This window comes from Paramormyrops kingsleyae, chromosome 3 (genome assembly GCF_048594095.1).
Source record: "Paramormyrops kingsleyae isolate MSU_618 chromosome 3, PKINGS_0.4, whole genome shotgun sequence".
In the NCBI taxonomy this organism is placed as follows: Eukaryota; Metazoa; Chordata; class Actinopteri; order Osteoglossiformes; family Mormyridae; genus Paramormyrops; species Paramormyrops kingsleyae.
The window spans coordinates 6,914,933-6,938,792 of record NC_132799.1 but is presented as its reverse complement, the minus strand read 5'-3'; the positions used below and the strand labels follow the sequence as shown (position 1 = coordinate 6,938,792).

The 23,860-nt window shown below is 45.2% G+C and overlaps 3 protein-coding genes across 9 annotated transcripts in view; 1 reads left to right on the top strand and 2 right to left on the bottom strand.

Annotated features, from left to right (window-relative positions):
• Positions 1-2,461: 2,461 nt before the first annotated feature.
• On the bottom strand, positions 2,462-3,921 carry LOC111859719 (otoraplin). The gene is made up of 4 exons (XM_023842680.2): positions 3,724-3,921; positions 3,476-3,615; positions 2,879-2,989; positions 2,462-2,721 (listed from the first exon to the last, which is right to left on the bottom strand). Exons 1-4 carry the CDS (start codon positions 3,845-3,847, stop codon positions 2,698-2,700), a joined length of 399 nt encoding a protein of 132 aa, XP_023698448.1. The 5' UTR covers positions 3,848-3,921; the 3' UTR covers positions 2,462-2,697.
• A 673-nt stretch (positions 3,922-4,594) lies between these two features.
• On the bottom strand, positions 4,595-7,952 carry snrpb2 (small nuclear ribonucleoprotein polypeptide B2). Its single transcript, XM_023842663.2, has 7 exons — positions 7,857-7,952; positions 7,378-7,464; positions 6,655-6,827; positions 6,040-6,174; positions 5,800-5,841; positions 5,475-5,563; positions 4,595-5,217 (listed from the first exon to the last, which is right to left on the bottom strand). Exons 2-7 carry the CDS (start codon positions 7,439-7,441, stop codon positions 5,058-5,060), a joined length of 663 nt encoding a protein of 220 aa, XP_023698431.1. The 5' UTR covers positions 7,442-7,464; positions 7,857-7,952; the 3' UTR covers positions 4,595-5,057.
• A 334-nt stretch (positions 7,953-8,286) lies between these two features.
• kif16ba (kinesin family member 16Ba) overlaps positions 8,287-23,860 on the top strand; it is a 66,448-nt gene continuing 50,874 nt past the window's right edge. For 6 of the 7 annotated variants that reach the window (XM_072709507.1, XM_072709504.1, XM_072709506.1 and 3 more), the window contains exons 1-12: positions 8,288-8,676; positions 11,203-11,272; positions 11,421-11,534; positions 15,384-15,500; positions 17,123-17,220; positions 18,602-18,711; positions 19,231-19,373; positions 19,939-20,107; positions 20,463-20,597; positions 20,970-21,145; positions 21,256-21,321; positions 21,543-21,602. In XM_072709507.1, the coding sequence (XP_072565608.1) occupies positions 8,630-8,676; positions 11,203-11,272; positions 11,421-11,534; positions 15,384-15,500; positions 17,123-17,220; positions 18,602-18,711; positions 19,231-19,373; positions 19,939-20,107; positions 20,463-20,597; positions 20,970-21,145; positions 21,256-21,321; positions 21,543-21,602 (1,305 nt within the window). In that variant the 5' untranslated portion in view covers positions 8,288-8,629. Of the gene's footprint in view, positions 8,677-11,202; positions 11,273-11,420; positions 11,535-15,383; positions 15,501-17,122; positions 17,221-18,601; positions 18,712-19,230; positions 19,374-19,938; positions 20,108-20,462; positions 20,598-20,969; positions 21,146-21,255; positions 21,322-21,542; positions 21,603-23,860 lie in introns of all 7 variants that reach the window. The other variant, XM_072709508.1, reaches the window with a different exon arrangement.

Below are 23,860 nucleotides of genomic sequence, written 5' to 3'. Positions count from 1 at the left end.
CTAAAGGGGTCATGTATGCAAGCAACAAAAGGTGTCTGACGGGGAGTCAAACTCCACTACCTTCCCAGCAAGACATCTATAACTCTTATTGTCTTCGCAGAGTCAAAAGTGTGCTCACACCCTGCATGCAAGCAAATGGTGTTCACACCCTCAACACCATTTGTTTGAACTGTCATCATCCAGTAGAAGGTACAGGGCAGTCACAGCAGAACACTACCGGAACAATCTTTACTCCAGTGTGGTAACCAGGCTGAACTGGGCACTGAAGGACTTTCAACCCCACCACCATATACTATTTATCCAATGTACTTTGCACATATTTATTGATTTCCATTTATTCATTGACTGTTCTGTATTTTGTACATATTGTTAAATGTCACATGTCTTGTTCTGCCCATTCTTGTGTTTTGTTTTCTGCACTCGGGAATCTGCCGCCTCAGTCTTGTTGTGCTGTCATGTACAATGATTAAAAAAAAAATTGAATCTTGAATTTTTAGTCTTGAGAGTGACAGCAGGTAACGGTTAGGGTACAGTAATGTAGTCCGCTGGCTGTCGATGATGCTGTTCTCTGTATATACCATATCATCCATGCCCTGTTGCACCTGATGTGAGACAGAAAAGAGACTTCAATGCCTCAGATTAGACCCACCACCCCTCCGCCCCCTCACCCCCATCTCCTTTGAGAATTTACCAAGTACGATTCACAACCGAACAAGAGCTAAACTCCATAGCAACCACTCAGCTTCCTCCAAGGTTGGGGAGAGAGAGAGAGAGATAGAGAGAGAGAGAGAGAGAGAGAGAGAGAGAGAGAGAGAGCATGCGCGTGTGGGGAAAACCTATTTCAATTTCAATGGACCAACTCGAAGGACACCTTTTCCAACAAGCCAGGCTAGATTGTGCTAAAGAGAGCACATCGTGTAACAATCTTTACATTATCAACAATGGTGCCCCTGTCATTCTGAGCATAGTATGCTGCTGTAAGCAGATCCATTCCCGGGGGTGGGAAGAGGGAGGGGGCAGGAGATACATGTCAGACCAAGGAACTCATTTCTTTTCTTTTTTTTTTGGAAAGCAGTGGGTTTACTGCTGTTTTTGCCAGAATTGTATTTTACTCTGTGAGATTTCCAGAACTGGCACAACCGTAATGCTATAAAATGATGCACTTTAGGTAATTGCATCAGCATGAATGATAGCCAACGTGTCTAATGAACAGACAAAATCATATCTACACCGCAGTTTGGAGCTATTGCGAGACACAGTTATTTAGTCACAGATTTGAATTTGTTATTGTATGGACTGAACTATTTATTAGTTAGGTAACAGGAGGTAAAAAGACATTAGAACACTCGCTTGAAGTTTTCAATTTACATCTCTGGTTATAATGAAATGGTACTTTAACTGAACGACATTCTTCTCGGAGCGCAGCTCTTCTCTAGCGTTATTTTATCGCCCTCTACTGGACAATCAGTGGTCATACCACTTTCTCACCCATTGCATCTGAATAACCTAAACATGATAATTAAGGAACAGAATATGGGAGAAGAATAGAACAACATAACAGTATAACAAACTCAGATTGTCATTTTAGATTTTTCTATTTACAGACAATGGATGGATGGATGTGTCCTCAGCCAATAATTTCCCAGTACTTTATTGCTTCCTTTTTATACTGTTATTGTTTATGATTGAACCCAATACCCAGGGGTGCTGCTAGAGATTTTGGGCCCTCAGTTCAGACCAATCTACTTATGTTTGAACATTTATGGGGCCCCAGTCATTCAGGGGCCCCTGGAATCACCCTAACTTCCCTCCCTTCCTTTATGGGGCCCAGGTCATTCAGGGACCCTTGGAATCGTCCTACACCCCCCCCCCCTTCCTTTATGGGGCCCCTGCCTATATCTCCATCTTGTACCAGGCTTCCAGAGAAACTAGTTTCATTTCATTACCTTGTCTTTTACAAGCCATATGTAAATCTAATTTTATCTCGTTTCCTGTTAATGTGATGTTTCATCCTTGGCCAGTAGGGGGCAGCCTGTGGTTCAGTGAGCTAAGCCTCTGTGCCTGTAATTGGAAGGTCGGCGGTTGAAGCCCAGCCCCAGCAGAATTGTCCCATGTCTGTGAGCCCTTGAGCGAGGCCCTTAACCCCGAGCTCATTGGGCGCCGCTACAGGTGGCTGCCCCTCACTCCCAAGCTTGCTGGCACCTACATGCGTGTCTGTGTGTCATGAGAAACAAGATGGGGGAGGCGGAAAGAGAATTACCCCAAAAGGGGTTAGTTACGTATTATCATCATTATTAATAATAAGAGTGCTAATGGATGATTGGACATTGCGGAACTCCATAATTTAATTATATTTCTAACAGTCGAAATATAAAAACATAAAAATGATAGTATGATTGTTCGGTTTGCTTTTTTTTGTCTACCCACTTTTCTTTATTTAATTCAAATCTACCGTACAACATTTCCAAATGGGCAACACATTTTATTGGAGAAAAAAACAGTCACGCTATATATTTATATGAATGCGGGATATATATCAAAGCAAGACGAGATGCATGTCGGAGACAGACGCCTGGTTTCAGGTTTCTCCTTCTTTTGAGCACTTCCCCTTTCCCAAGGCAGATTAAAGGAAATACAAGAGGAGAAGGAATACAATATGAATGTAAGGCAGTTTCTCGTTACTTCCTCCTTTGAGATTCAAATACAGTAGAAGTCAACACCCTGTGAAGAAAGAAACATTTGAATGAACAAAGGGGATGTTCCATCCATCCAGCCATCCACATTCCTTAATAACATGTGCACAGTAATTAAAACGAACTGGTGTTTGTCATGGTTTCTTTTATCTCTCATTCCAAAAGCTTCTGCACTGGAAGCCTACCTGAGTGGGAAGCTCGACCTCTGCCTTCTCAAACACATGCATCTCTTTCACCAGGTTGCTGGGGAAGTAGCCGACAATTCCCATCTGCTCCACATACCTGTCACTGTAGACCTGCCACACATTGGGGAGAGTCTCCTTCAGAGGTACGCCAGGGGAACTAATAGAAAACAGAACCGGCGCTGACAGTTCCTTGAGCCGGAAGCAACTACACTGGCCTGGCCCCAGTACAACCACAATAGTCACAATGGGGACCTACCCTGCACCAACAACCCCCTCATGGCCAAAATGTAAAATTGCTTCCAGCTGCAACAGAACAAGACTGATCAAAGTATCACTGTTGGTTACTGAAGGGATTCAGGGTGTGTCTGTTTGCGTTCAGCGTCGCAGGCAGCTGGAAAATGTCTGGACATGAATCCTACCCTAGATTGCTGTAAGCTAACAGGTAAATCAGTTCAAGGAAGGGGTTTTGCAGGGTTGTCTGCTACTCCCTGATTTCTGCAAGCTAGATTTCCAAATTATCCATACAGAGATGTAGTTAAGAGGCCTTTATAATGACTAAAGACCCCCAACATTACATGATAAAATATAGTTACATACACTTCCAGACCAGAAGACACCTGCACCCTCTTCTGCCACCAGCTTGGAATAGACATACACTGTTTGACCCTGCCTGAGGTTGATGAACCTGCAATCCGGAGCAATGAAGTCCTCGATGACCCTCGCCACGGATATAGTACCTGAGAGCCAGAATTAAGACAAGATCTTAATGACAAGCGAGGACCCAGAATGATACAGAGAACTCACAGATCGATGGTATTTTCATGTTTGTCTCCACGACCACTTACGCGAGCATTCCTCATCCACGCAGAGCTTGGCGTCAGCCAGCTTATCCATAGCGAAGGCGAAGGAGAGCCGGCACACAGCGCACAGCGTGAGCAGCACAATCGCGAGGCGGCTCAGTTGGGCCATTCTGGCGGAACTAAGTGGGTGAGACGGATGGTCATGAAACTCTTTGTCAAAGTCCTCAGTCTTACTACAAAAATGGGTGAAATATAGGCAACAAAACCAACCCCCTTTCCAATGAAGACACACCCCCCACATTCCAGGCTGCTACTTTCATAAGTCAGGCTGTCCGCTCCACATTAAAACCCCACCTATGTTTTGGATCCCACACTGTTCTCCTCCACATTTTCCTGACACCACATAAATCAGTGGCAGTCCTTTTACGAGGCAAGGATTCCGCACCCCTTGTCAGTTCATTGGCGGGATTGAAAAACAACTTTCTGATGGTTCTATACATTTAGGCCTCTGGAATAATGTCGCGCGTCTCATTACAGCAAACCACAAAAACTTCAGTCTGTTACTTTCACAATCTCCACAAGTTATTCTAAGTCCATCCTGTCTGTAAGGGCATCATGAGCTTGCAAAACCTAATGACATGATCACCGATGTACAGAACAGCAAAGAAATGGCAGGTTCCCTTTTTGCATAAGAATAGAAGACGAGTAACGGAAGCAAAAATGCTTGCAAAGTCTCCAGATGTTTCTCTGCACGATATTTGCGTGGTAATGTGCTGGTACAGCATTAATAAATGACATAATGAGCTTAAGAGCCGATAAAAGTTGCCAGAACAGAACCTGGGGACTATGGAAGAGAGCCGAGATGCAATTAAAAGGAACGTCAAACAAAACGGGAATTAAAAAAGTCAAAAGAAGCTTAATATGTACACGGCCAATTTGTACCGTTCATATGCTTTAATGAATCACTGAACTATCAAGACAAAAACCCACATTTAAGCAAAAAAAAGTGTGAGGATAACAGGGACACATTAAAAAGAAAATATATATTCTAGGTGTATTGCAGGCATATTTGCCGGAGCTGAACAGGCATGCCGATTCTTGTTGGTTAGAGTCTGGCATTTCCACTATCCCACTGAAGTTATGTATCAGCAAAAACAGTAGATGTTACATAAGGATCAGTCCCATGTTAGAATGGCATTACATGGCAACAAATCATATATATAAAAAAAGTCCTTTATTTGAGTTTTGAACAACATGTTCAAAAAGCCCCACTCTATTCAAAACACAAATTCACTTTTTCTAGAAAAGAAAAAAAAAATAGATATAAAATAGAAATCTGCTTCCACAGTCCATGGAGTAGCATCCAGCCAGACTTCGGGCTACTTCTTGGCGTAGGTGATCTTCATTGCACAGGTGGAAGTGATGCGGAAGCCCTGGAGGGCATCCCTGGCTGTGCCAGCCTGCCCTTCAGTCTCAAATTCCACAAAGGCGATGTCATGCCTTCCTGGCACTAGTCGTACCTCTTTGAAACCAGGGAACCTGGGCACAGAACGGCTTGTTTAAACACCAGTAAACTAAGGCTTTTGCCTGTATGAAATACAAATTTAACACTTAATTTTAAAAAGATTGCCTTTAATACATTTTAAATAGTGTTGTCTTCCTAGGCTAGAGACAGTTTATATTTTTGATTACTATAGGTTAACAAGAGTTATAGCTAGAACATATATTTTAAAAACACAATCCACTAGGTAATGAACCATTACTGGCAATCCTGGTGGACGGAGGTTTCTACTTACTGGTTGAACAGCATTGAGAGCATCATCTCATTTGTTTCTTCAGGGAGGTTATTGAGGAACAAAATGTAGTTAGGTGGATTATCGGGAACCTGAAATAAGGAAGAGGGTGGTTTACAGTAAAGTACCATGAACAGTCACTTTACAGGTTAGAAAAACAGATCAGCTTCCTCAAATCGGTACAAAACATATCAAGCATGCATATCAGCACTATTTTCCACTCATAAAACAGATTATTTCCGGATACCCTAGCGACACAGACCTTCTAGATTTGTTACTTCTGATGTACACAAATGAGCTACTGGCATTTAGTGTTTCAGACACCAACCTGCTGGGATGGGGCTGCATTCGCCTGTGGGTTAGCAGATCCCTACAAGAAACAAAACAGACAGATTAATAAATAAATAAATTCAATAATCCCACTTTGGTGATGTGTTCTGCTGGACAGGCCCAAAATGAAAAACATCCGAGTCTTGTTCCAACTGAATAAATGCATTCCCTTTCCATATATGTTGCACCAAGATATCACCAAAGATGACTTTAATCGCAATAGCAGACATTTATTTACCGATGCAGGTTTCTTGGCTGCATTCAGCGCCTGTTCTTGTGTCTTTTTCTTCTTGTCTTTCTTCTTCTCTTTCTCACCAAATGTGCCACGCGTTTTTGAAATAATTTCTGAATCTGTCTTTGCATACTGGATCCGCTGCACAGAGATGTGAACACATGAGAACGTGACCATTTACCTATAAAAATGAATCAACTCTCTGAATGGTCTAATTCAGGGTTATTCAAATCACGGTCATCGAGGCCAGAGCACTGCCGGTTTTCCAGCCTTCCTTTACCTGTCAGTCAGGTGTGAAGCCCCTGACCAATCAGAATCAGTCATTATTAAACTAACTACCTGGGAAAACTGAAAACAAGGCCTGGATTTGGAATCGAGGTCCAGATTTGAAGAACCCTGGTCTAGTTTATATGAGTTTGCTGCAAACAGCAAAGTCAAGTGCGAAAAGTTGTTCTATGTTCCCTTTTCTTTTCCCTTTTTCTCCTTTCTCTTGCTTTTTTATCACTTATTCTTGTGGTATCTCTGTCCTGTATATGCCTTCTGACATTGACAGAATGACAATAAAAATATAACCACAAAAAAAAAGAATCAACGGGAAATAAAATGAAAATCACAGCGTACCATGGGTTTGTTGTAGAAGGGGAAGCCCTGCAGCTGCCGAAGAGCATTGGTGGCAGCAGTCAGCTCTTTGAAAACCACGAATGCTTGTCCTCTCATCTTCATGGTCTTAAGCGCTACAATGTCGAGGATTTGCCCAAACTGGGAGAACAACGCATAAAGCGACCTCTTCAACTCTGTAACAAGATCATCCAAAAATAACCCATTAATGACCCATTAGTGTGTCATTCATTCATTCCACACAGCCACTTGTCTGATATTGGGTTGCGGGGTACGGAGCCTGTCCCAGAAGCAGTGGGTGCAAGGCAGGTAATAACCCTGGACAGGGGCCAACCCACTGCAGGGAACACACCATTCTAACCCACAGAGTGTCTGGCAATTCAGATTCTCCTTAGCTTGTTTTTGAACTGTTGGGGCGGGGGATGCAGAGAACCCCGAGGAAACCCCACAAGAACCCGGGGAGAACATGCAAACTCCACACACACAGAGCCGAGCTGGATACTCGAACCCTTGACTCCGCGAGGTGACTGTTTAACATGGCGCTGCTGTGACACTCCTAAGAGCGTCATAATTATAAAAACAATTCCGCGGTCTCCGACAATGAACTGACAGGATATTAATTATATACTGATAAGGTATGAAGACTATGGCAAGTGTGATTAATCACTGACCGATTTTAGGGGGGGAAAAGGCACAAAGAACCATTAGAAAAGTTATAGCGCGTACCTTCTTTCTTAATTTTATCGTTTACATTATTTATGTAGATGGTGTGATTGGGCCGTATATCCATGATTGGTGTTCTGGATCCTCCTTCTGTAAAAAGTAAAGCACTTTAATCAACTAGCATAATCATGTTACTTAACACATACATGAATGCTGAATGGTGCTATTTGAAAATTGAGAAACTGAACAAACCACGTCACTATAGTTAACATTATAGATTAACAAATAAGAATACTTTTTGATTGTTTATTTTTAATAAAACAACAGCTAACAAAACACTAACACGTGAATGCTCAAATACGGTACATAGAAAATGACAATGAGCGTAGGTTAATTTAGCGGGCAAAATAAAAAGATAGGCAAATGGCTAAACATGAAACAAATAAAACAAACAATACAACTGGAACTACATACTCGCATTGCTTAAATAAACCTAACGTAATACAAGAAAAAGAAACATTATTAAACAAGAAAAAACTCACGCCGCTGTGTTTGAACGTAGCACCACAATCAGGAAACTCACGCCTAAGCGCACTTCCTGTGTGCAACACGAATAGTTGCTAATAAATACGAAAGCCGTTATAATCAGTTCCTGTTCCTACCTAATTTCGTGCACAACCAAACGTGGACATTATCTTATATAATTCATTTTCAATGAATTCCATTATTTATTTGAAATTATCCAGTGGAAAATGTTATTATATCAGTGAAAATACAAGTTCTGTGTTATTTATTTGTCTTTATACTCAGAAATAAATGGTATAATAATGGAATCCTGTTTTCTGTAATTTAGTAAATTTTATTCTTTATTCTTTATACAGATACACTAATTCCAAGATATGTTTATTATCACAGCGCCACACACCCTCATTATCTGCAATGAAACAGGCATTATTCCCAAACGCGTTTCTGCGCCGGTGCTGTTTGTCCTTCCCGCGAGCGAGAACCGGCTTTGTATTTTGCCTGATGACGATGCTCGGCGAAGTTTGTCACCCCTTTGCGGGAAAAGTAATCAAGTATAGTTAGCTAGTAAAGCCTTAACGCGATGGGAAGTGAGCTACGATCAACGACAGATAGACTCCTCGCTTCAGTTTATCAGTAGAGGGAAAGACAGACATCACGCCAAACCTGTTCTGCCAGCGGCGAAAGGGGCTTTAACAGATCCGTGTTGACGGGGCAGTGCTCCGGGATTTCGGGCTGTTTGGGAAGCCGCTGCGTGAAGCAGGTGACGCTGACAGGACCTCAGGGATGTGCAATGGCATCGGTGCGGGTCGCCGTCCGCGTCAGGCCCATGAACAGACGGTAGGTTGTGTCCCGGACTGATCAGTGCCAGTTTCAACGATTGTATGCGATCATCTTTATGAAGTTTGCCGTTAGGCGATAGGTCGGTAGCTAATGGAGCAGCTAATAACAGAGTCAAGCATGTATGCCCTGTGATGGTAAACAGACAAAACCACGATCGACACCTTGCGCCTGTTAAATGAAGCACCAAACCCCCAAACTTGTAATAAAACAGTCACTGTCCCACGTACCGATTTCATCATTGCCGTATTTATGCCATACATTTTGAGTGCTGCAATAGGTAGTTGTCATTCCTTTATAATATTACTTTGGCGATAATTAGCTGCCGTGTGTATAATTATTTTGGGTAATAGAATTTTTTCATCTTAAAAGACATGGTCAGCTTGCATTAGTTGACGATTGCCGATATTAATGCATCATTCAAGTAACCAGGACTAATCCGGTTGTTCATAGTTGTTGACAGTTTAGCAGGACTGACTGAACAAAGTAAAGAGCAGGAAAGGGGTAAATCTATGCTGAGGTGATTTTATTTAGGAGTTAAAGCACCTGGTTCTGTTTTTTCTCTGCCAGACTGTACAGTGTTGCAGATACAGGGGAGATTTAGTTGGGAATGCGGTCTTCAGAATTTCACCTTATTGTACCCCTTGAAGTCTTTGGGCTACTCTCTGTTGTGCAAACATGTTCCGATCTGGGATCACATACTGTAGCCTCTGGAGCTGAGAATGGCAGTCCCAGGAAGTGCAGCCGATGATCGCATTCGGCCACGTGATTCTGTGATTCATGTGATTCTCCTTTTGGCAAAAAGAACAATTACAGTGTTACTGGAAGCAACCTGTTTGTCTATTTGGTTTGGGGAAACAGCTCTTTAACATATTAAACAGTGTTATATGTTCCCCATCTTCTGGCTGATCTTGCCTCTTTTGTGACACCGCTGTGACATGCAGGGAGACGGACTGCGTTAAGTGACGTGGTCAGTTTGGGGGCTCCTCTTTAAGGCACGCTAGGTCCCCTCGGTATGCAGGTTTAATGTCTCAATGTTCAGTGAAATCAAAGTACAGAACAACTAAACAATAGAAAATAAAAATCAAGAAATCATTTAGTTTACAAAGTTTTATTTACATTTTTAATAAAACACTGACACTCGGATTTTCTTTGCAATTTTTCTAAGTGAAAGCCTTACGCTTCTAATGGTTATAATGTTCTGTCTCATTTAATTTGTTAATTGCTGTTTTCACGCCATTCATAACACATCTTCCTGCAGTGCAGTATTGTCCAAGAACTGCTTCATAGTTTGTAGTAACACAACATTACTTTAATATAGACAGAGGGTCTGGAAGTTTTCAACAGAAGTTAGGACACGTGCAAATTCTGTGCTTCAACTTGCAAGGCTTTGTTTACTTTAATAGCTACAGAACAGCTGTAAGTTGCTAACCTATCACGTGCCCCTGAAAAAGGCCCTATTTACAATGCTCCTTTCAGTTTTTGCTTATTTAAACTTTTTTTTAACCTCTGATAGTTTACTGCTTACCTCGTCATTTCCGGTCATTTGTTGGATTGAAACTGGTTAAATTCGAAGAAAAAATGTGGCGCTCTAAAACCTTTGACCGGTAATGCATAAGGTGGCACGTTGAGGGGCTTTCGGGATGATGGGGAAATCGCAGCAGTTACAGTTTCACTTAATATCCCTGAAGTTACACTCTGCTTGGTGAAGAGCCTTTTTCGAGCTTCATGACTTAATTTGGTAGATTAGGTGAAAGGAAATCAAAAGAAAAAAAATCAAAACAAATGCATGTTAAGGTCATTTTGCATCCTTCATGACAGTACTAATTGACTTTGCACCTCTGTACAGAAAACAAATTGTAAATCTGGTCATTACTATTTAATTCTTCCTAAAGTTCTCTTGGTTTCTGTTTTATGACTATTGTCTTTTTAGTGAACTGTAAAGATCCTTTTGCACACACAGGAAAAACAGTCTGTGCTTTAATTGTGGTACATACAAGTAAATAATTAAAATCACAGGAGGTAAAAGTTATCTGCAAGTTTGTTCTTTGTTCTGTTCAATTTACTAGAATCTAATGCCAGTATCAGATGCAACTCAAATTATTTATTGTGAGAAGTAGTTGATTCGTACCCGTTATTTCAAAAGAGACAGACTGTTTTTCAGTACTGGATTTCAGGATCCATCCATCCATCCATCGTCCAACCCGATGCTGGCCAAAATAAATCATAGCGCACGATATGCAAGAATGTAGCGCTTACAGCTTCTGGAGTAGCTTGGCATGCAGGGTGTCCCCTGCCTTGGGCCCTGCGCTGGCCAGCTTAGGCTCCCGTTTCCGCAATGACCCTCTACTGGATGATCTATTGGACGACAGATGGCTGGATGGACCTTCTGTGGATCTGATGTTTCCATCTTTGCAATGTGCTGTGAAGTACCTTCTCTCCCTTTATTCTACTGGCAGCATGGTAGCTGAGGGCCTCTCTGATGTTATAATGCTTTTTCTTTTTGTATGTCTCTCTGTCTTACAGGGAAAAGGATTTATCTGCCAAAGTCATCATTCACATGGAGGGGAACAAGACGTCTGTAACCAACATAAAGGTGAGATTCTGCTGACGAGTTATGCCCACATCCGGGAGTCATAAGGGCCTCGAGGCCCTTGGAAATTGACTCGTTTCCGCACATATTCCCGCCCCGGGAGGCCAGATGTCCCTTGTCCTGCTACATCACCGGTTATCTCCTTCCACAGATTCCCGAAGGCATGTCAGGCGATTCCGTACGGGAACGGGTCAAGACCTTCACGTATGACTTCTCCTATGATTCCGGTGACGGAAGAAGTGCTACCTTTGTGTCTCAGGAGAAGGTACAAGCATAGACTTTCTTAGCTTTTGATGCCTCCTGATATGACACTTTAAATAACGGAGGCATTTAAAATCGGCTAACTAGCCTGATAAAGGTGTGTGCACAGTTGGCATGTACCGTAATCCCTGTGTTTATGTAGGTTTCCACTAACTTTCTTCCCACAGTCCGACAACATGCTGATCAGGTGACTGTAAAGCGCCCTTTGTGATTGTGGTTGTTTGTGTCTGTTTGTGCATGTGACTGGCTTGCTTTCTGTGTTGTCTCTATGGGCTGTGAATCACTTCCGCCCTAAATTATGCAGATTAATGATTATTATATATATCTCTTAATCTCTTTATCTTGAAAATCAAGTTTGACTGTTTCCCCCTAATGAAGCTCGAGTTTGCGTGCTTGTGGTTTCAAAGTCTGGAACATTCCTTCAGAGCTGGGTGTAGAGAGAGTTGGTTGGTTAGGGTTGTCTGGAATCAGATTATACTTTAAGCTACAGCCTTGTCCCAGATTAAGCTGAATGTTTCGTTCCAGGCTGACACATGTTACTGGGTCAGGTGAAAAGGGTTACTTGTTGTTTTGGTCTAATTTAGGGATCGGCTTATTACTGGTAAAAATATGCCAGAATGAGTGCTATTTCCTTGTTAAGCCATGTTTAGTGAGTATTTTTTTCTCTGCAGGTTATTCTCATGAAGAAGCAGAACTGCAGTATTTTCAATTTATTAGGTGAAAGATGTAATTTGTTGGTTTTCATTCCTAGGGCACCACCTAGTGGGCAGTGGTGGGTTGACCCTTCACAATATTCTTTTCCCTTAGTACAGGGAGTTTTGCTGAGCCCTGACAGAAAAGCATAATGAATATGACGACTGTTTCCATCAGAGTGTGTCAGTAGCTCATCACTGGTTGAGATTAGCAGTCGAGTAACATTTGGCAGGGTTTCTTTTTGTGCAGATTTAATCTTTGCCCTTTCTTTTAATGTAGCTGATACAGCAGTTTTGGTTTATTGGTAGTGTATTGTGTAGCAGAGTTGGGAGTTTGAATCCCATCTTTGTTTCTTGTGTGTGGACTTTGCATGTTCTGCTTGTGTGTTCTTTTTTTTGTGCTAGGTGCTCTGCTTGTTTCCCACAGTCGAAAGACAGACAGACAGGCAGACTAATTGGTGACTCTAAATTGCAGTGTGATTGTGTATGTGAATTTGTATATAACCCGCAAAGGACTGGAATGGTGTTTTCCTGCATCATACTGCATGGGAAAGACTCAGGATAACAGCGGGTTGATACTGTGTGAGTCTCCAGCTTGTTTCCCGGGGGGCCCACTACTCGAGAGTTGATTGCGAGAGTTGATCACCAAGCGGTTTCCACAATTAGCAGATTAATGCATTAATCGCAGGTTCAGACAATCGCCCAGCTTATGCAGTCCGAGCTCTCAATAGCACCGTGTGCTCTGCTGCTAAAACTGCGAACTACAAACTTCCAAATATGCCCCAATTATAAGGCTTACACCTTATTACTGGATACAAATAGTATTGGAAAGTTGCCTGCTTCCTTCTCTCTGCTGTTGAAAATATGATATTAAATAGTTTTTTAAAATAATAGATCAATATGGCTTTGAAACTTCATGACATAACAAAACATTAGGTTCAAGACCAAATAATTTTTTTTACCCTAATAACAAAAAGTAAAGATAATAGCTACATAACTGTTTTCTGTTTTATTTTGTTTGTTTGTTTGTTTGTTTATTTGCAAAGATGTGGATGCATTTACTGAACTTTCAGCAAAACAGATTTTACATTCTGGTTCTGAAGTACGATTGAACAATATTAAGTGCTATAATGTTAAAGGCCTGAGTGTGAATAAAATGAGTTTTAACTTTATTTTTATTTATTTTTTTTTACATTTTTTCCCCCCAGTGTTTTTCTGGATCATGGCTTTAGCGTGTCTTATACAGTATAAAAAAAATAAGCTTCCACTGCTGCAACATTAGTAACTGGTTATTATAACTGCCAGTCGGCTGTTTCCTAATGTGCAGTGATTTCAGGGGATTCACTGTAAATGTTTAATTATCTGTCATAGCAAAGGGGATCCGCATTATTCAATTATTCAATATTAAGCCGTCCCTGTAAGAATATTTGGTATGTTCAGCAGACTGTCACCTAAGACCCAGACAGCTGCAGTATTATTTTTCCGGATGAAAAATCACAGCTTGTGAGAAAGACCAGAGCCCTTCCTGAAAACCAGAGAAAGGTTTCTGTCAGCTTTTGCCGAGCTGCTGTTGGAGGGGTTCGTTGAGGCCTGGCGTGTCTGGTGTCTGTTCAGTAGATGTGTGACGTGTGAGGCCTTCTGATGTGGATCATATCAGCAATTCTCCTGAGGAATGGTGGTATTTTTATGCAGTTATTAAAAGTCACGGGTCCGTAGACAGATAACCAAGCTGTCAGTTGCATGAGATGAAGAATAATATATGTGTTCTTTTGCTCGCTTTCTCACTGTTGATTAAAGGGATGTTTTTTCTTTTCTTTTCTTAACTTGGACATTGGCTTTGATTAAAAGGAGACTCTCCAGGCAATGCGACTGTCCTGAAGCATCAGATTTATGGTGTCTGTTAAATATCTCTGCGCTAATTGACGATCCGAGCTCTGCTTCCCGTCACGAGGGTGAGGGGAGTGGGAGATTTGATCTCTGTTTGGGGATGAGTCGGGAGGGGTCGGTACTTCCCTGGGAAGCGTATCCGCACGGGGATGGCCGGCTGTCACCGATGTTCGCCCACGTTTCCCCCAGGGAACATCAGGAAACCTGCTCTGCTTTCATCTCCCTCCGCAAAGAGGAAGCGATGCACACTCCTGCAAAAGGATAGACGCGGGTCGCCTTTAAATTGGGCCTTTAAAAGACGATGTGAGAAGGAGAAATGGCTGCCGCTCGCTTAAAATGGTACGACGGCTGCTTAAGGTCGACGCCGACGCCCTAGTTCTTTTTAAGAGCCCTGCTTGCCTCCCCTGGCAGAGTCTGGAAGGTAGATGCCAGGTGGAAGTTTCCGGACATCTGTCAGTACCCACGGTGCTTGCCGGCCCTTTAATCCCTCCCCAAGGCCGAGTCCGCAGAAGGATAAATGAAAGCAAACTCTGAATCTCATCACAATATCGATGCATAACGGCTTCTGGCACGCAGTGGTGGGCTAGTGCCATGTGAATGTCATTAGTATTAAGTGGCTGTTTTTTTTAATGACATGTTTACTTAACATATACCGTAATCCAGAGCACCAAGTCACATAGACAGTTTTACGCTTTCTTAATGTACGCCGGGGTTTCTGGGAAAGCCGCAGATGAAGTTCAGAAGCATCCGTGCGCCGTCATTTCTGGGTTTTCATTATGTAATTGATGGGCCCGTGTTCCCCCGTATCATTGACTCTTTGCTGCATGGTCCCTCCTGCCTGATATGGGTGATAAAGGGGAGCAGAGGTGAGTCATGTGACGCAGTTTGCCAGCTGTTGAATTTGCAGCAGACAGGCGCGTTGGAGGTGACGCCGCCACTTTAAATGATGTGTGTTTAATCACATTAGGACGGCTGTAGGTGCCCTGTAGCTGCCGACTGGGTTGTCTGCAGCCTCCTTCTCCTCACTGCCTGGACTATCGTATACTGTCCACCTCAATGTTTGTTCATCTGGTGATGGCACTGTCGACGCTTCCACCAAAGCCAGGGGGCGCTCTTGAGTTTAGCCCAAGAATTTGTTCACAGGCCTACTGTCTATGAAATTACTTGATGTTATTGCTAAGGGACAGAGGCAACCCAGTCTCCTGCTGCTCTTGATTTTCTCCTGGTCTGGGGGTTTCCCAGTCTCACCCTGATTGGCTCTTGTGTCACTGCAGGTCTTCAAGGACTTGGGTTCCGATGTCCTCAAGGCTGCTTTCGAGGGTTACAATGCCTGCATTTTCGCCTATGGTCAGACAGGCTCTGGGAAGTCCTACACCATGATGGGAAACCCGGTAGGATCCCTGAGGCTCCTTCTCCGCTTTGCTTTCTCTGACTGATGCCATCAGCACCATAAGTTTGGTCCGGCCCACCACTGCAGCTGTCATTGGGTCAATGTAATAAATAATCAGTTAAACACATTCACACCTCAAAACTGTAATATCAGAAAATTGTTATAAGACATGGAAAATGTGTGTATGCTCGCAGTGTGTAAAAGAGAAAACATGCATTTTAGTGAGCGAAATAATCGCCAATCTCAAGATTTTTATTTGGTGTGTAGCAAATGCTATGATTAGCATGCAGGGGCTAATAGTATATTTAAAGAAACAGTACTGTTTTAAGGTACTAAGGTATCAATCAATCGCTTAACTAATTATCAAAATAGTTTTTTTAAAAATCAATTAGATATTGATTAGCCACACTAGGTAGGGTAGTGGTCGAGTCAAAAAAAAATACATGGATGTACTGAATGGTTGCCTCAAATCCTGGAGTGAGTTTCGAAATGGTTACGTTAACACCCTTTAACAGGCATAATATCATAGTTTTATATGCAACACGAAGATCATGTAAACATCTCCATTGACGGCAAAGAATTTTGCATAGCACTGCATATAGTAACTCATATAGCTTCCCAACGATAAGATCTGCTCAGAGGCTGACTTTCATTATGCATTTTGGAGGGGGAAAATCTTCACAGGTCTCAAGATTTTTATTTGGTGTATAGCTAATGTCATTGTTAGTATACAGGAGCTAATTGTTTATTAGAAGAAACATTATTGTTTAATATGGCAACCCATATAACCTGTCAACCAGCTGAGAGACTGACCTTCACTGTGCTCAAAGTCTCCTCTCCTCTGTGTGTGACCAGGATGGGCAGAGATGCAGTGATAATGTTGCATGAAGAGACCTGCGGGCGCAGCGGCTAGCCACTGTACGCCGAGCAGCGGGAGGAAGGGGAGCTAACAGACTTAATAAACACATTTCCGCTAATCGCAGATTGTTCTGCGGTCTCACATTTCCCGGCCCACGCGCAGGAAACGCGAGCGGCTGTTAATTACATTTCCACGACTCCGCGTGCCGCCATCCTCGCAAGGTCACTTTGGGGAACCTTGTTGACATGCGTGATAATCGTATCTCCAGCTTTAATATTCATGGTCCGCTGCCGAAATCCGCGATCGCCGAGAATGTTTATGGAAGCCGCGGTAACTTTAGAAGTCGCCACACCTGTTCTCATGAAGGTGGCGTACACGCGCAGGGTCTTATACAGGCACCGGGCCTTTAAAACCCGACTCGCGGCTCAGCTTCTCTCACATGACATCAGGTGGGTTTCTCTTGGCTTGGTCTTCAGTAGCGACTTTGTCAGGCTGCCACTTTTTACGACGTTGATCTAGTCCTATTTCCAGCTGTAAAGATGTCGCGATGCTCGCTTGGGCTTTTATTGCGACATTTGCGAGAAGCACAGTATGCTTAAACTGCCCGTCACGGCGTCCCCCCCCCCCCCCCCCGTGAAACAGAGCGATTAGCGCAGCCTCTGTCAGTGTATTTCTGTCAAGAGGCCGAGGGGATGGCAGGAAGTGCAGTGATGTTAAGCTGGTGAGGAAAGGTGGCAGGTGAGTGTGTCTCTCCATCTCTCCAGGGTGACGTGGGCCTCATCCCCCGGATCTGCGAGGGCTTGTTCAGCCGCATCTCCGACATGAGCCGCTGGGACGAGGCCTCCTTCCGCACCGAGGTCAGGTAAGGGACAGACTCTGCTCCCATAATGGGTGTAGTGGAGCTGCACAGCCTGGTGGGGGCACCAGTTGGGTGGAGTGAGTTGGTTGGTGGTGGTGCAGGGCGAAGAGGGGCGACCTCACAGTGTTATGACAGTACACAGCGCGTGTGTAGTCCTGACTTCGTACATCTTCTGTCTCTGAAAAAGTGAGCCATTTTCTGTCGATGAGGTCATTTTTTTTCTCAAAAATAGCCCTCGAGATGTCATTAATTGCGCAGGTAGCCCGGTTCCTTCTGGCTGTGAGGTTGATCAGTGTTGTACACTGCACTACCTGTCCTGGATTGATCTTTTTATTCATGCACTTTATACGGCACCAGGGCCTTTGTGGGGAGGGGCGAGAGGATTTTTGAGATAAAGTTCTCTGTTCGGTGCCGGAGATCCATAATCTCAGGTACTCAGCGGGACCCCTGGAAGCTAGGCTTGGTTGTTAATTATCCCGCTCGTCAGGCAGGAAGTGTCTGTCCGCCCGGGGGGGGCCGGCCTCATTTAGGAGCCGTCTAATGAGTTATAAACGCTTTGGAAGGTCGGCGCCAAAGCCAGCACGGGCCGCTCGAGGTCACCGGTGGGTGAGGGCCAAGCCAGACTGGCATCACCGGCAGGGGGGGGGGGGGGGGGGATGGGTTATGCGAGCATTACTGATGATGGAGGGGGGGTACTGAACGCCATATTACCTACACAGAGAGACGTCCGTTTTCTGGACTCTGTGAGCTAGGAGTCATTGCGTGGTGTCCTGAAAAGTCCCGATGATTAGTGCTGTCTGCACCATTAATGTTTCCACCTCGCATATTACTCGCCCCCCCCCCCCCCCCCCCATGTTCTCTATCATGTAAGCGGACATTAAGGCGGCCACGGGGAGCATTAGCCCTCCATTTGCACTTGTGTTCATTATTTCGTTTGTCAAAGACACAGCGAATTAGGGATCCGCTCTAGGATCACATCAGCAACTGAATGCAATTAATCAGCGTCGCGTCCGGCGCTAATAGCTGGTGACTCTGTGGTAGCTGCTTCATTAAAAAATTTCCATGGAATGTTTTTGAAAGGCTACTTCTAATCTCTATGCCGATATGCAAATATGACGAGAATAGTCCCATGTCTGATGCGCTTGTGAGCCGTTTCCTGCTCTGTGATTGGTTAGTTTTGATGTTGACATGTATCTTGGTGCATTTGTCGCTCTGCAAAGCTTCAGGAACTTTGTATTTATTTTCCCGTTGCCGCGCTTTGGTCCATGCCATTCAGCGTTTGACGGGCACATATTTTTTTGTTGAGATTTTGAACCATGGGATTTGCGGCAATGAACAACACCCGTTTTCTTTTTTTAGTTTTGAAGGTGTTCTCTGTCCTCAGCTACTTGGAGATCTACAACGAGCGGGTTCGGGACCTTCTGCGGAGGAAGTCCACCAAGACGTTCAACCTGCGGGTTAGAGAGCATCCCAAGGATGGCCCCTACGTGGAAGGTAAGCTGGCTGGGTGACCCATGATGCCGAGGGGCTGGCTGTCCTTCACCGTGCCTGATATCAGGTGTGACATTCCTCAGATCCTGCGTTTGGGAATGATTTCTGGTTTCACCCAGTCATTCCAGTGAGCCACAATAACCTGCCATTTACATTGATTTTGCAGATACTTTTATGCAAAGCAACATACATGTGTGAAAGCAGGGTCACATCAGCCAATCTCTGGAGCAACTGAGGATAAGGGCCCATTCTGTGCAACATGGGATTGGAACTAGTGACCTTCCGATTACAAATACAGGATCTTAACCCACTGAGCCACATGCTGCCCTGGTTTAGGGTTTAATCTTACTATTTTGGTGGGCAACTTCGAGAGAGGTGGCACTTCACGCTAAAGAAGCTATGATGGTGCTTGAGGTGTTCGTCACCTCTTATCGAAAGGGCAAGAGGCATAAATTTAGCTGTAAGGGGCATTTTTACCATCACTTTCTGTGTACATTGCCGCCCTCCCCCCCCCCACCTCAGACCTATCGAAACACCTGGTGCAGAACTACGGTGACGTGGAGGATCTGATGGAGGCCGGCAACATCAACCGCACCACGGCGAGCACGGGCATGAATGACGTCAGCAGCCGCTCGCACGCCATCTTCACCATCAACTTCACGCAGGCAAGCGTGGTGATCCGGGGCGCTGCTCTCGCGGGACATGGCCTTACAGCCCCCTGCAGTGAACCCCTCTTATGTTCTCGTGGGTGTCTCGCGGGGGTGCACAACGACTTTCTCCTCATTGACAAATATAATAAAATAGCAAAACGGTGTGAGTCATATTTTGACTTGCTGAACATCATTTAAAGAAAATACGCTTCAGTAAATGTACTCGCCGTTACTTTAAAGCCGCGTTTTTTAAGTGTGTGGAACTGAAATGCTCCTCATTAGCAGATTTGTTAGTGATGTTTACCCTGAGCTCAGACACACCATTATGGTCATCCCAGAATGCTATCTGCTTTTTTTCCCGGTTTGTCTTAAACCCGATGCCTTTATTGACACATGGCTTTTTCCGTTAGGAAACCTGTCTGCATTGTGCACTTCTAAATCAATTATTCAATTAATGAATCAATTAAGTAATCAGTTGAAGGGCGGTGCAGCTCTTTTTACAGTCGCCTTGTGCGATGAATGAACTTTCCCCTTGTCTGTGGCGACCCCGGTTCGATCGTTCCTCGCTGTTCGTCCGCAGGCTAAGTTCGACGCGGAGATGCCCTGCGAGACCGTGAGCAAGATCCACCTGGTGGACCTGGCGGGCAGCGAGCGGGCAGACGCCACAGGGGCCACTGGTGTCAGACTGAAGGAGGGCGGCAACATCAACAAGTCCTTGGTCACTCTAGGCAATGTCATCTCGGCGCTGGGTGAGGACGCTGCGCGTCATGTGACCTGGGACTGTTGGCTCAGCAGTACTTACCACAGAAAGACATATGGCCTTCATGCAAATTGGTCATATATACTGCTTGTTAGAGCTAAGTACCATGGAGAATAAACTTATGAAAGCTTTTATTTGCGATTAATGGAAAAAAATTAAACGAACAACAGTCATTAATCAGACATGGGATTTTAGGGCATCCTTGTAGGATATATTATGTGTTTATAAATATTCAAAGGGGATGTTTTTTTTTTCTTTTAGAAGATGCTTAGGCTTGAAAACACCGCAGCCAGGGTGTCTTTGCCAGGCTTGAGTAACGTTCGCTCTCCTCTCCTGCCTCCAAGCTGACCTTTCTCAGGACAGCAGTGGGGGCTCCTGTGGCAAGAAGAAGCAGGTGTTTGTGCCGTACAGAGATTCTGTGCTGACGTGGCTGTTGAAGGACAGCCTGGGTGGGAACTCCAAGACCATAATGATTGCCAGTGAGTCTCCCTGGGTCAGAAGCCTGAGATCTCGCCCTGAGGGAGATCTCGTCCTCAGAAAGATCTCGTCCTCAGAAAGATCTCGTCCTCAGAAAGATCTCGTCCTCAGAAAGATCTCGTCCTAAGAGAGATCTTGTTTTAATTCTCACACAGTACCAACTACTTTATCAGAGATCCCTAGGCAGCTCCAGTCATTTTATTGTATCTGGACTAGTGTCTAAATATTAAAGAGCTTCTGCAGTTGCATCACATTATGGCTTCTTTTTTTAAAATCTATTTAAGGGCTTCATGAAGGACTTTAATCTTTGTTAATGACTTAGAACTGAAATGTAGCTTCACTTCTGCTGTCACTGCCATCTTGTTGCCCGACAGCCATCTCGCCCGCCGACGTGAACTACGGCGAGACACTAAGCACGCTCCGCTACGCGAACCGGGCCAAGAATATCATCAACAAGCCCACGATCAACGAGGACAGCAACGTGAAGCTGATCCGTGAGCTGAGGGCGGAGATCGCCCGTCTGAAGGCACTACTCGCCCAGGGCAACCAGGTCAGCCCCCGGCCCCCGTCGCCGCTGGGCAGTGCAGGTCAGGCCGCAGGGGTCCTGCTCTCTCTTTTGATGTTTTCCGTGGTGCTACCTACCGCCTCTCACCTTCTCAGATTGCGCTGCTGGACTCGCCCACGGCCCTCAGCATGGAGGAGAAGCTTCATCAGAACGAGGCCAGAGTAAGCCCATCATTGTTTCTTGCCCCCAAATGTGTGGCGGTCCCAAAGCTGCTTCTTCACCCAGAAATCCCCGAGCTACCTCTATCCATGCCCCGTCCCACTGATCCCTGTAATGTGCTTCACCTGATGGTTCAGTGAAGACCACCTATCTTCCTTGGGGTGGGTGGTTCGTGCCATCAGCGTCTAGCCAATCTGATATTGATCCCTTCAATGTCTTCCAGGTCATTGAACTGACCAAGGAATGGACGAACAAATGGAATGAAACCCAGAACATACTGAAGGTAAGTCGACATTCCAAACCTGCCGGGGAATACCTACTTATCCAGTGGGATTCCCTGTTAGGCCTTCTTGCAGCCGCGAGCCTGGTCCTTTTAACACACACCACTCTGTGCCAGTGTTATATTTTGGGGCCATATGGGAGTGTCTGTTGGGTCGCTTCCTCTCCTCCGTCATGTGACAGGGGTGTGTGGTGGGAGCCTGCCTGAATGGGGGCCTCCTCCACCCCAGTGTGCCATTATGAAGTGATGCTGCTCCTCAGCCAGTTTTAATAAACTTGTATTTCTTTTTCTTTCGGCTGTTTGCACATGGCAGTATTTTTTGGTGACACTGGCTTAGCAACTATAGCATCATAGGTTACTAGGCAACCATCCTCGCACATGCCAGTCAGTGGCGATCAGCACGCAAAGTGGGCGGGGCTTAAGGAGCGTTTGTCTCGCCGGTGACCTCTGCAGGCGAGGCCGGGCGCCCCCATCCACTTCTCACCGACAGAGCAGAGAGTGTCCAGCGAGGGGGGCTTCGGACATTAGCATGCAGCCCCCGTTCTGGTTGCCCTCGACGCCGCGGCCCTCCACACCCCTGGCTTCGCCCGTGGGGAGTCGCTCAGAGCTGCAGAAGGCTCTCACCCCCCCTCCCCACCAGCCCGCGTTGGGGTGACAACAAACAAACCTGACAGATGGCCCGGCGCTGCTTCAGAGTTCGGCATCCGTTCCACCCTGAACTGGGCCCCGAAATGGCACCTGTGTTATATATATATATATATATATATATTTTATTTAGCTGGCACCTTGTATGTTGTCGAGGGTGTTTATTATTTTTTTTCCACATCCAGACGTCGAGGGACCAATTTGTTGTTGGCCCCAGATATTTCCAGGAACCCAGACAGCACTGCGCTGTCTCCTGCATTCTAATTGGTCGCCTTTGTATAGACTGGAGTTTCCGAGAGGCTTACCGCTTCCATTGTGACTTTTTTGGCATGCCTGGCAGATTTATTCTTGCTAAATAATGAGCGTTTTAGCAGGCTTTTAATTGATTTTGATTTATTTTTTTAACTGATCGTTTTCCAAATCCATCTCGCCAACGAGCTGGAGAAGGGAGCCAGATTAACGTAGCTTCTGTGGTGACGCTGATCTCCGGACAGTCCAGCTCATTTGCCTCCCGCACCCCACGCCATCCGGAATGTTCTGCTCCCCATCAGAAGAGAGGGTGCATTCTAGCCCCACATGGGATAGTCTCTCAGGAAAATAGCTGGAATATATTGGCAGGGTTGTGTAGAATGTAAATCGGAGACAGATGTGAGGGTTTTGGTCTCTGTGGCCGGCCGGCAGCTGATGAAAGGAAAAAATGTCTTGGAGCTCCTTGACACGTTTTTCGAGACTGTCGCCAAAACTTTGAGTTCGGGTGGTTTGGGACCCGGCACATTTGTGTCATGGCTGCAGATGGTGCCATTGCCTAGGGGTCAAACGGTCAGAGCTGCCAGTGGGACCCGCCATAGGCCTGACCCTCAGCAGCAGCAGCGGTAGAGATCGTTCGGCCTTGTCCTGCATCCGACTCCTTGCAGTTCACCCGCACGGCCACTAGGTGCCTCTGCAGAACCACCGAAGATGCTTGCCGGGGAGCCCCATTGTGGGATGCAGACGGAACGAGTCCGTCCGGCGTCTCCGTCACATTTTTCAGTTATTTACAGCGGAATTGCAACCAACAGCCATTAAACCAATTTAATGATCCTGAAGTCTATATCTGACAGTGTGAACAGAGTGAGAGGAGTGGAATCAGATCAGAGGGACGAGTGCGAGCCCTCCCCATATGGCGGATCGCTGCTTATTCCTCTGAAGTTTACTGTACTGTTTGTCAGAGCGGGATCCAGGCATCATTAGGAGGCTGACGGGGAAGCGGTCCGTGGTCGTGCTTAAACGCTCTCCTGGCGTGAGGGGGCAGATATTAATGCACATCGCGTCTGCGTGTGTTCTGTAAAATGTATTTTTAAATTTTATTATCAGGTGAAATGTTTTGGATAATGTGTGTCTGTGTGCGTACTGTGAGATAAAGCCGGTGGGGGGGGGGGGGAGGGGGGGGGACAGCCATCGCTGTCGCCTTCCTAATGGTCGGTTTGTTGGATGAGTCCCGTGGCGAAGGTATGGGGAGTCCCAGGAGTCCTGTCAGGGGGCCGCGCTGGTTTGGCAGTTAAAGGGGGTCTCCGTTTCTCCTCCCATCCCATCCCAGGAAACCCCCATCCCCCACCCACCACACCCCCACAGCAGCC